This window comes from Eleutherodactylus coqui, chromosome 13, assembly GCF_035609145.1.
Source record: "Eleutherodactylus coqui strain aEleCoq1 chromosome 13, aEleCoq1.hap1, whole genome shotgun sequence".
Classification (NCBI taxonomy): domain Eukaryota; kingdom Metazoa; phylum Chordata; class Amphibia; order Anura; family Eleutherodactylidae; genus Eleutherodactylus; species Eleutherodactylus coqui.
The window spans coordinates 129,253,925-129,266,472 of NC_089849.1; the positions used below are offsets into that span (position 1 = coordinate 129,253,925).

Consider the following 12,548-nt stretch of genomic DNA (forward strand, 5'->3'; position numbering starts at 1 on the left):
GTAGGCTTCTTTATATTAGATATCTGCTCCTCTCTCCACCCGCTGATCAACCCTCGGGTACTCCTCTCTCCACCCGCTGATCAACCCTCGGGTACTCCTCTCTCCACCCGCTGATCAACCCTCGGGTACTCCTCTCTCCACCCGCTGATCAACCCTCGGGTACTCCTCTCTCCACCCGCTGATCAACCCTCGGGTACTCCTCTCTCCACCCGCTGATCAACCCTCGGGTACTCCTCTCTCCACCCGCTGATCAACCCTCGGGTACTCCTCTCTCCACCCGCTGATCAACCCTCGGGTACGCCTCTCTCCACCCGCTGATCAACCCTCGGGTACGCCTCTCTCCACCAGCTGATCAACCCTCGGGTACGCCTCTCTCCACCCGCTGATCAACCCTCGGGTACGCCTCTCTCCACCCGCTGATCAACCCTCGGGTACTCCTCTCTCCACCCGCTGATCAACCCTCGGGTACTCCTCTCTCCACCCGCTGATCAACCCTCGGGTACGCCTCTCTCCACCCGCTGATCAACCCTCGGGTACGCCTCTCTCCACCCGCTGATCAACCCTCGGGTACGCCTCTCTCCACCCGCTGATCAACCCTCGGGTACTCCTCTCTCCACCCGCTGATCAACCCTCGGGTACGCCTCTCTCCACCCGCTGATCAACCCTCGGGTACTCCTCTCTCCACCCGCTGATCAACCCTCGGGTACTCCTCTCTCCACCCGCTGATCAACCCTCGGGTACTCCTCTCTCCACCCGCTGATCAACCCTCGGGTACTCCTCTCTCCACCCGCTGATCAACCCTCGGGTACTCCTCTCTCCACCCGCTGATCAACCCTCGGGTACTCCTCTCTCCACCCGCTGATCAACCCTCGGGTACTCCTGTCTTCACCCGCTGATCAACCCTCGGGTACTCCTGTCTTCACCCGCTGATTAACCCTCAGGTACTCCTGTCTTCACCTGCTGATTAACCCTCGGGTACTCCTCTCTTCACCCGTTGATTAACCCTCGGGTACTCCTGTCTCCACCCGCTGATTAACCCTCGGGTACTCCTGTTTTCACCCGGTGATTAACCCTCGGGTACTCCTCTCTTCACCCGCTGATTAACCCTCAGGTACTCCTGTCTCCACCCGCTGATTAACCCTCAGGTACTCCTGTCTTCAGCCGCTGATTAACCCTCAGGTACTCCTGTCTTCAGCCGCTGATTAACCCTCAGGTACTCCTGTCTCCACCCGCTGATTAACCCTCAGGTACTCCTGTCTCCACCCGCTGATTAACCCTCAGGTACTCCTGTCTTCAGCCGCTGATTAACCCTCGGGTACTCCTGTCTTCAGCCGCTGATTAACCCTCGGGTACTCCTCTCTCCACCCGCTGATCAACCCTCGGGTACTCCTCTCTCCACCCGCTGATCAACCCTCGGGTACTCCTCTCTCCACCCGCTGATCAACCCTCGGGTACTCCTCTCTCCACCCGCTGATCAACCCTCGGGTACTCCTCTCTCCACCCGCTGATCAACCCTCGGGTACTCCTCTCTCCACCCGCTGATCAACCCTCGGGTACGCCTCTCTCCACCCGCTGATCAACCCTCGGGTACGCCTCTCTCCACCAGCTGATCAACCCTCGGGTACGCCTCTCTCCACCCGCTGATCAACCCTCGGGTACGCCTCTCTCCACCCGCTGATCAACCCTCGGGTACTCCTCTCTCCACCCGCTGATCAACCCTCGGGTACTCCTCTCTCCACCCGCTGATCAACCCTCGGGTACGCCTCTCTCCACCCGCTGATCAACCCTCGGGTACGCCTCTCTCCACCCGCTGATCAACCCTCGGGTACGCCTCTCTCCACCCGCTGATCAACCCTCGGGTACTCCTCTCTCCACCCGCTGATCAACCCTCGGGTACGCCTCTCTCCACCCGCTGATCAACCCTCGGGTACTCCTCTCTCCACCCGCTGATCAACCCTCGGGTACTCCTCTCTCCACCCGCTGATCAACCCTCGGGTACTCCTCTCTCCACCCGCTGATCAACCCTCGGGTACTCCTCTCTCCACCCGCTGATCAACCCTCGGGTACTCCTCTCTCCACCCGCTGATCAACCCTCGGGTACTCCTCTCTCCACCCGCTGATCAACCCTCGGGTACTCCTGTCTTCACCCGCTGATCAACCCTCGGGTACTCCTGTCTTCACCCGCTGATTAACCCTCAGGTACTCCTGTCTTCACCTGCTGATTAACCCTCGGGTACTCCTCTCTTCACCCGTTGATTAACCCTCGGGTACTCCTGTCTCCACCCGCTGATTAACCCTCGGGTACTCCTGTTTTCACCCGGTGATTAACCCTCGGGTACTCCTCTCTTCACCCGCTGATTAACCCTCAGGTACTCCTGTCTCCACCCGCTGATTAACCCTCAGGTACTCCTGTCTTCAGCCGCTGATTAACCCTCAGGTACTCCTGTCTTCAGCCGCTGATTAACCCTCAGGTACTCCTGTCTCCACCCGCTGATTAACCCTCAGGTACTCCTGTCTCCACCCGCTGATTAACCCTCAGGTACTCCTGTCTTCAGCCGCTGATTAACCCTCGGGTACTCCTGTCTTCAGCCGCTGATTAACCCTCGGGTACTCCTGTCTTCAGCCGCTGATTAACCCTCGGGTACTCCTCTCTCCACCCGCTGATCAACCCTCGGGTACTCCTCTCTCCACCCGCTGATCAACCCTCAGGTACTCCTGTCTTCACCCGCTGATTAACCCTCGGGTACTCCTCTCTTCACCCGCTGATTAACCCTCGGGTACTCCTCTCTTCAGCCTCCGCGTCTTTCGGTCTACGGACCTAACGTATAAACAGAAGTATAGCTGATCCTCTAAACATCTGGAAGGGATTTCTTCTATATCCCACTGTCGGACTAAATAAGATGACAGACTATTTACACAAGGGGGGAGGGGTATTTGGAGTTTTTATTATAACTATTGGGAAAAGGTTTTTCTATAAACTTTTATTAATTCTTAATTTTAATAGTTATTAATCCTTCTTTAAGCTGAACTTGCGATAGTTTGATTGTTCCTGCAGTAGAATGTAATACCATAGTTAAGGGATTAAATCTACTCCTTGGGTCTACCAACGCTATGCAATTGTCAGAGTGCAAACAAAGCCCATGTAGTACCTCACAGGCAGGGGGAGGGGATAGGGCCCTGCGAGCACCTCAGGATCAGACGTGTCCGACCCTTCTTCCCCACTCAACCTCTCCTGTCAGGAACAGTCCGCAACCCCCATTACATGGTTGGCCAGTCGCTCCCAAAACAATGGGGTCCAGCAACCTCCCTCTAACTGTATACAGCCACCCCAAGATGTCTACAAACCCGGAGATGTGAGGAGCTGGGGGTCTACCGCCAAGTCCTGGTAGAGACCCTTGTGTCCTTCCAGGTACTCCCACTCCTCCGTGGAGAAGAAGACGGCCACATCCTGACACCTTATAGGAACCTGACAACACAACATACAGTCATCAGCCCTTGTGTTACTATATAACGTCCCCCATCCTCCGCGGCGGTCTCACCTCTCCCTTGTGTTACTGTATAACGTCCCCCACCCTCCCCAGTGGTCTCACCTCTCCCTTGTGTTACTATATAACGTCCCCCATCCTCCCTGGTGGTCTCACCTCTCCCTTGTGTTACTGTATAACGTCCCCTTCCCCGGCGGTCTCACCTCTCCCTTGTGTTACTGTATAACGTCCCCCATCCTCCCCGGCGGTCTCACCTCTCCCTTGTGTTACTGTATAACGTCCCCCATCCTCCCCGGTGGTCTCACCTCTCCCTTGTGTTACTGTATAACGTCCCCCACCCTCCCCAGTGGTCTCACCTCTCCCTTGTGTTACTATATAATGTCCCCCATCCTCCCCGGTGGTCTCACCTCTCCCTTGTGTTACTATATAACGTCCCCCATCCTCCCCGGCGGTCTCACCTCTCCCTTGTGTTACTGTATAACGTCCCCCCTCCTCCCCGGTGGTCTCACCTCTCCCTTGTGTTACTGTATAACGTCCCCCATCCTCCCCGGTGGTCTCACCTCTACCTTGTGTTACTATATAATGTCCCCCATCCTCCCCGGCGGTCTCCCCTCTCCCTTGTGTTACTATATAACGTCACCCTCCCCGGTGGTCTCACCTCTCCCTTGTGTTACTATATAACGTCCCCCCTCCTCCCCGGTGGTCTCACCTCTCCCTTGTGTTACTATACAACGTCCCCCATCCTCCCCGGCGGTCTCACCTCTCCCTTGTGTTACTATATAACATCCCCCATCCCCCCCGGCGGTCTCACCTCTCCCTTGTGTTACTGTATAACGTCCCCCATCCCCCCCTGGTGGTCTCACCTCTCCCTTGTGTTACTATATAACGTCCCCCATCCTCCCCGGCGGTCTCACCTCTCCCTTGTGTTACTATATAACGTCCCCCATCCTCCCCGGCGGTCCCCCCTCCCCCTTGTGTTACTGTATAACGTCCCCCATCCTCCCCGGTGGTCTCACCTCTCCCTTGTGTTACTGTATAACGTCCCCCATCCTCCCCGGCGGTCTCACCTCTCCCTTGTGTTACTATATAACATCCCCCATCCTCCCCGGTGGTCTCGCCTCTCCCTTGTGTTACTGTATAACGTCCCCCATCCTCCCCGGCGGTCTCACCTCTCCCGTGTGTTACTGTATAACGTCCCCCATCCTCCCCGGCGGTCTCACCTCTCCCGTGTATTACTGTATAACGTCCCCCATCCCCCCGGCGGTCTCACCTCTCCCTTGTGTTACTGTATAACGTCCCCCATCCCCCCTGGTGGTCTCACCTCTCCCTTGTGTTACTGTATAACGTCCCCCTCCTCCCCGGTGGTCTCACCTCTCCCTTGTGTTACTGTATAACGTCCCCCATCCTCCCCAGCGGTCTCACCTCTCCCTTGTGTTACTGTATAACATCCCCCATCCTCCCCGGTGGTCTCGCCTCTCCCTTGTGTTACTGTATAACGTCCCCCATCCCCCCTGGTGGTATCACCTCTCCCTTGTGTTACTGTATAACGTCCCCCTCCCCGGCGGTCTCACCTCTCCCTTGTGTTACTGTATAACATCCCCCCTCCCTGGTGGTCTCACCTCTCCCTTGTGTTACTATATAACGTCCCCCATCCCCCCCGGCGGTCTCACCTCTCCCTTGTGTTACTGTATAACGTCCCCCATCCTCCCCGGTGGTCTCACCTCTACCTTGTGTTACTATATAACGTCCCCCATCCTCCCCGGCGGTCTCACCTCTCCCTTGTGTTACTATATAACGTCCCCCATCCTCCCCGGCGGTCTCACCTCTCCCTTGTGTTACTGTATAATGTCCCCCATCCTCCCCGGCGGTCTCACCTCTCCCTTGTGTTACTGTATAACGTCCCCCATCCTCCCCGGTGGTCTCACCTCTCCCTTGTGTTACTATATAACGTCCCCCATCCCGCCTGGTGGTCTCACCTCTCCCTTGTGTTACTATATAACGTCCCCCATCCTCCCCGGTGGTCTCACCTCTCCCTTGTGTTACTATATAACGTCCCCCTCCCCGGCGGTCTCACCTCTCCCTTGTGTTACTATATAACGTTCCCCATCCTCCCCGGTGGTCTCACCTCTCCCTTGTGTTACTATATAACGTCCCCCATCCTCCCCGGTGGTCTCACCTCTCCCTCGTGTTACTATAGAACGTCCCCCACCCTCCCCGGTGGTCTCACCTCTCCCTTGTGTTACTGTATAACGTCCCCATCCTCCCCGGCGGTCTCACCTCTCCCTTGTGTTACTGTATAACGTCCCCCATCCTCCCCGGTGGTCTCACCTCTCCCTTGTGTTACTGTATAACGTCCCCCATCCTCCCCGGTGGTCTCACCTCTCCCTTGTGTTACTATATAACGTCCCCCATCCTCCCCGGCGGTCTCCCCTCTCCCTTGTGTTACTATATAATGTCCCCCATCCTCTCCGGCGGTCTCACCTCTCCCTTGTGTTACTGTATAACGTCCCCCATCCTCCCCGGCGGTCTCACCTCTCCCTTGTGTTACTATATAACGTCCCCCATCCTCCCCGGCGGTCTCCCCTCTCCCTTGTGTTACTATATAACGTCCCCCATCCTCCCCGGCGGTCTCACCTCTCCCTTGTGTTACTGTATAACGTCCCCCATCCTCCCCCGGTGGTCTCACCTCTCCCTTGTGTTACTATATAGCGTCCCCCATCCTCCCCGGCGGTCTCACCTCTCCCTTGTGTTACTGTATAACGTCCCCCATCCTCCCCGGTGGTCTCACCTCTCCCTTGTGTTACTATATAACGTCCCCCATCCTCCCCGGCGGTCTCACCTCTCCCTTGTGTTATTGTATAACGTCCTCCTCCCCGGTGGTCTCACCTCTCCCTTGTGTTACTATATAACGTCCCCCATCCTCCCCGGCGGTCTCACCTCTCCCTCGTGTTACTGTATAATGTCCCCCATCCTCCCAGGCGGTCTCACCTCTCCCTTGTGTTACTATATAACGTCCCCCATCCTCCCCGGCGGTCTCACCTCTCCCTTGTGTTACTATATAACGTCCCCCATCCTCCCCGGCGGTCTCACCTCTCCCTTGTGTTACTGTATAACATCCCCCATCCTCCTCCGTGGTCTCACCTCTCCCTTGTGTTACTGTATAACGTCCCCCATCCTCCCCGGCGGTCTCACCTCTCCCTTGTGTTACTATATAACGTCCCCCATCCTCCCCGGCGGTCTCACCTCTCCCTTGTGTTACTATATAACGTCCCCCTCCCCAGCGGTCTCACCTCTCCCTTGTGTTACTATATAACGTCCCCCATCCTCCCCGGCGGTCTCACCTCTCCCTTGTGTTACTGTATAACGTCCCCCTCCCCGGCGGTCTCACCTCTCCCTTGTGTTACTGTATAACGTCCCCCATCCTCCCAGGCGGTCTCACCTCTCCCTTGTGTTACTGTATAACATCCCCCATCCTCCCCGGTGGTCTCACCTCTCCCTTGTGTTACTGTATAACATCCCCCATCCTCCTCCGTGGTCTCACCTCTCCCTTGTGTTACTGTATAACGTCCCCCATCCTCCCAGGCGGTCTCACCTCTCCCTTGTGTTACTGTATAACGTCCCCCATCCTCCCCGGCGGTCTCACCTCTCCCTTGTGTTACTGTATAACATCCCCCATCCTCCCCAGCGGTCTCACCTCTCCCTTGTGTTACTATATAACGTCCCCCATCCTCCCCGGCGGTCTCACCTCTCCCTTGTGTTACTGTATAACGTCCCCCATCCTCCCCGGTGGTCTCACCTCCCCCTTGTGTTACTGTATAATGTCCCCCATCCTCCCCGGCGGTCTCACCTCTCCCTTGTGTTACTGTATAACGTCCCCCATCCTCCCCGGTGGTCTCACCTCTCCCTTGTGTTACTATATAACGTCCCCCTCCCCGGTGGTCTCACCTCTCCCTTGTGTTACTGTATAACGTCCCCCATCCTCCCCGGTGGTCTCACCTCTCCCTTGTGTTACTATATAACGTCCCCCATCCCCCCAGGTGGTCTCACCTCTCCCTTGTGTTACTATATAATGTCCCCCCTCCCCGGCGGTCTCACCTCTCCCTTGTGTTACTGTATAACATCCCCCATCCTCCCCGGTGGTCTCACCTCTCCCTTGTGTTACTATATAACGTCCCCCATCCCCCCCGGTGGTCTCACCTCTCCCTTGTGTTACTGTATAATGTCCCCCATCCCCCCAGGTGGTCTCACCTCTCCCATGTGTTACTATATAACGTCCCCCATCCTCCCCGGCGGTCTCACCTCTCCCTTGTGTTACTGTATAATGTCCCCCATCCCCCCCGGCGGTCTCACCTCTCCCTTGTGTTACTGTATAACGTCCCCCATCCTCCCCGGCGGTCTCACCTCTCCCTCGTGTTACTGTATAACGTCCCCCATCCTCCCCGGTGGTCTCACCTCTCCCTTGTGTTACTGTATAACGTCCCCCATCCTCCCCGGTGGTCTCACCTCTCCCTTGTGTTACTGTATAACGTCCCCCATCCTCCCCGGTGGTCTCACCTCTCCCTTGTGTTACTGTATAACGTCCCCCCTCCTCCCCGGCGGTCTCACCTCTCCCTTGTGTTACTGTATAACGTCCCCCATCCTCCCCGGCGGTCTCACCTCTCCCTTGTGTTACTGTATAACGTCCCCCATCCTCCCCGGCGGTCTCACCTCTCCCTTGTGTTACTGTATAACGTCCCCCATCCTCCCCGGCGGTCTCACCTCTCCCTTGTGTTACTGTATAACGTCCCCCCTCCTCCCCGGCGGTCTCACCTCTCCCTTGTGTTACTGTATAACGTCCCCCCTCCTCCCCGGCGGTCTCACCTCTCCCTTGTGTTACTGTATAACGTCCCCCATCCTCCCCGGCGGTCTCACCTCTCCCTTGTGTTACTGTATAACGTCCCCCATCCTCCCCGGCGGTCTCACCTCTCCCTTGTGTTACTGTATAACGTCCCCCATCCTCCCCGGTGGTCTCACCTCTCCCTTGTGTTACTGTATAACGTCCCCCATCCTCCCCGGCGGTCTCACCTCTCCCTTGTGTTACTGTATAACGTCCCCCATCCTCCCCGGCGGTCTCACCTCTCCCTTGTGTTACTATATAACGTCCCCCATCCTCCCCGGTGGTCTCACCTCTCCCTTGTGTTACTGTATAACGTCCCCCATCCTCCCCGGCGGTCTCACCTCTCCCTTGTGTTACTATATAACGTCCCCCATCCCCCCAGGTGGTCTCACCTCTCCCTTGTGTTACTATATAATGTCCCCCCTCCCCGGCGGTCTCACCTCTCCCTTGTGTTACTATATAACGTCCCCCATCCTCCCCGGTGGTCTCACCTCTCCCTTGTGTTACTATATAACGTCCCCCATCCCCCCCGGTGGTCTCACCTCTCCCTTGTGTTACTGTATAATGTCCCCCATCCCCCCAGGTGGTCTCACCTCTCCCATGTGTTACTATATAACGTCCCCCATCCTCCCCGGCGGTCTCACCTCTCCCTTGTGTTACTGTATAACGTCCCCCATCCCCCCCGGCGGTCTCACCTCTCCCTTGTGTTACTGTATAACGTCCCCCATCCTCCCCGGTGGTCTCACCTCTCCCTTGTGTTACTGTATAACATCCCCCCTCCTCCCCGGCGGTCTCACCTCTCCCTTGTGTTACTGTATAACGTCCCCCATCCTCCCCGGCGGTCTCACCTCTCCCTTGTGTTACTGTATAACGTCCCCCATCCTCCCCGGCGGTCTCACCTCTCCCTTGTGTTACTGTATAACGTCCCCCATCCTCCCCGGCGGTCTCACCTCTCCCTTGTGTTACTGTATAACGTCCCCCCTCCTCCCCGGCGGTCTCACCTCTCCCTTGTGTTACTGTATAACGTCCCCCATCCTCCCCGGCGGTCTCACCTCTCCCTTGTGTTACTGTATAACATCCCCCCTCCTCCCCGGCGGTCTCACCTCTCCCTTGTGTTACTATATAACGTCCCCCATCCTCCCCGGCGGTCTCACCTCTCCCTTGTGTTACTGTATAACGTCCCCCCTCCTCCCCGGCGGTCTCACCTCTCCCTTGTGTTACTGTATAACGTCCCCCATCCTCCCCGGCGGTCTCACCTCTCCCTTGTGTTACTGTATAACGTCCCCCATCCTCCCTGGTGGTCTCACCTCTCCCTTGTGTTACTGTATAACGTCCCCCATCCTCCCCGGCGGTCTCACCTCTCCCTTGTGTTACTATATAACGTCCCCCATCCTCCCCGGTGGTCTCACCTCTCCCTTGTGTTACTGTATAACGTCCCCCATCCCCCCTGGCGGTCTCACCTCTCCCTTGTGTTACTATATAACGTCCCCCATCCTCCCCGGCGGTCTCACCTCTCCCTTGTGTTACTATATAACGTCCCCCATCCTCCCCGGTGGTCTCACCTCTCCCTTGTGTTACTGTATAACATCCCCCATCCTCCTCCGTGGTCTCACCTCTCCCTTGTGTTACTGTATAACGTCCCCCATCCTCCCAGGCGGTCTCACCTCTCCCTTGTGTTACTGTATAACGTCCCCCATCCTCCCCGGCGGTCTCACCTCTCCCTTGTGTTACTGTATAACATCCCCCATCCTCCCCAGCGGTCTCACCTCTCCCTTGTGTTACTATATAACGTCCCCCATCCTCCCCGGCGGTCTCACCTCTCCCTTGTGTTACTGTATAACGTCCCCCATCCTCCCCGGTGGTCTCACCTCCCCCTTGTGTTACTGTATAATGTCCCCCATCCTCCCCGGCGGTCTCACCTCTCCCTTGTGTTACTGTATAACGTCCCCCATCCTCCCCGGTGGTCTCACCTCTCCCTTGTGTTACTATATAACGTCCCCCTCCCCGGTGGTCTCACCTCTCCCTTGTGTTACTGTATAACGTCCCCCATCCTCCCCGGTGGTCTCACCTCTCCCTTGTGTTACTATATAACGTCCCCCATCCCCCCAGGTGGTCTCACCTCTCCCTTGTGTTACTATATAATGTCCCCCCTCCCCGGCGGTCTCACCTCTCCCTTGTGTTACTGTATAACGTCCCCCATCCTCCCCGGCGGTCTCACCTCTCCCTTGTGTTACTATATAACGTCCCCCATCCTCCCCGGCGGTCTCACCTCTCCCTTGTGTTACTATATAACGTCCCCCATCCTCCCCGGCGGTCTCACCTCTCCCTTGTGTTACTGTATAACATCCCCCATCCTCCTCCGTGGTCTCACCTCTCCCTTGTGTTACTGTATAACGTCCCCCATCCTCCCCGGCGGTCTCACCTCTCCCTTGTGTTACTATATAACGTCCCCCATCCTCCCCGGCGGTCTCACCTCTCCCTTGTGTTACTATATAACGTCCCCCTCCCCAGCGGTCTCACCTCTCCCTTGTGTTACTATATAACGTCCCCCATCCTCCCCGGCGGTCTCACCTCTCCCTTGTGTTACTGTATAACGTCCCCCTCCCCGGCGGTCTCACCTCTCCCTTGTGTTACTGTATAACGTCCCCCATCCTCCCAGGCGGTCTCACCTCTCCCTTGTGTTACTGTATAACATCCCCCATCCTCCCCGGTGGTCTCACCTCTCCCTTGTGTTACTGTATAACATCCCCCATCCTCCTCCGTGGTCTCACCTCTCCCTTGTGTTACTGTATAACGTCCCCCATCCTCCCAGGCGGTCTCACCTCTCCCTTGTGTTACTGTATAACGTCCCCCATCCTCCCCGGCGGTCTCACCTCTCCCTTGTGTTACTGTATAACATCCCCCATCCTCCCCAGCGGTCTCACCTCTCCCTTGTGTTACTATATAACGTCCCCCATCCTCCCCGGCGGTCTCACCTCTCCCTTGTGTTACTGTATAACGTCCCCCATCCTCCCCGGTGGTCTCACCTCCCCCTTGTGTTACTGTATAATGTCCCCCATCCTCCCCGGCGGTCTCACCTCTCCCTTGTGTTACTGTATAACGTCCCCCATCCTCCCCGGTGGTCTCACCTCTCCCTTGTGTTACTATATAACGTCCCCCTCCCCGGTGGTCTCACCTCTCCCTTGTGTTACTGTATAACGTCCCCCATCCTCCCCGGTGGTCTCACCTCTCCCTTGTGTTACTATATAACGTCCCCCATCCCCCCAGGTGGTCTCACCTCTCCCTTGTGTTACTATATAATGTCCCCCCTCCCCGGCGGTCTCACCTCTCCCTTGTGTTACTGTATAACATCCCCCATCCTCCCCGGTGGTCTCACCTCTCCCTTGTGTTACTATATAACGTCCCCCATCCCCCCCGGTGGTCTCACCTCTCCCTTGTGTTACTGTATAATGTCCCCCATCCCCCCAGGTGGTCTCACCTCTCCCATGTGTTACTATATAACGTCCCCCATCCTCCCCGGCGGTCTCACCTCTCCCTTGTGTTACTGTATAATGTCCCCCATCCCCCCCGGCGGTCTCACCTCTCCCTTGTGTTACTGTATAACGTCCCCCATCCTCCCCGGCGGTCTCACCTCTCCCTCGTGTTACTGTATAACGTCCCCCATCCTCCCCGGTGGTCTCACCTCTCCCTTGTGTTACTGTATAACGTCCCCCATCCTCCCCGGTGGTCTCACCTCTCCCTTGTGTTACTGTATAACGTCCCCCATCCTCCCCGGTGGTCTCACCTCTCCCTTGTGTTACTGTATAACATCCCCCCTCCTCCCCGGCGGTCTCACCTCTCCCTTGTGTTACTGTATAACGTCCCCCATCCTCCCCGGCGGTCTCACCTCTCCCTTGTGTTACTGTATAACGTCCCCCATCCTCCCCGGCGGTCTCACCTCTCCCTTGTGTTACTGTATAACGTCCCCCATCCTCCCCGGCGGTCTCACCTCTCCCTTGTGTTACTGTATAACGTCCCCCCTCCTCCCCGGCGGTCTCACCTCTCCCTTGTGTTACTGTATAACGTCCCCCCTCCTCCCCGGCGGTCTCACCTCTCCCTTGTGTTACTGTATAACGTCCCCCATCCTCCCCGGCGGTCTCACCTCTCCCTTGTGTTACTGTATAACGTCCCCCATCCTCCCCGGCGGT

The 12,548-nt window shown here is 57.0% G+C and overlaps 1 protein-coding gene across 1 annotated transcript in view; it reads right to left on the reverse strand.

Moving 5' to 3' along the window:
- The window catches only part of LOC136587451 (zinc finger protein 420-like), a 57,321-nt gene that overhangs the window by 33,735 nt on the left and 11,038 nt on the right, over positions 1-12,548 (reverse strand). Inside the window, exon 4 of the mRNA XM_066586020.1 lies at positions 3,346-3,466. Coding sequence (XP_066442117.1) covers positions 3,346-3,466 — 121 coding nt within the window. The remainder of the gene's footprint in view (positions 1-3,345; positions 3,467-12,548) is intronic.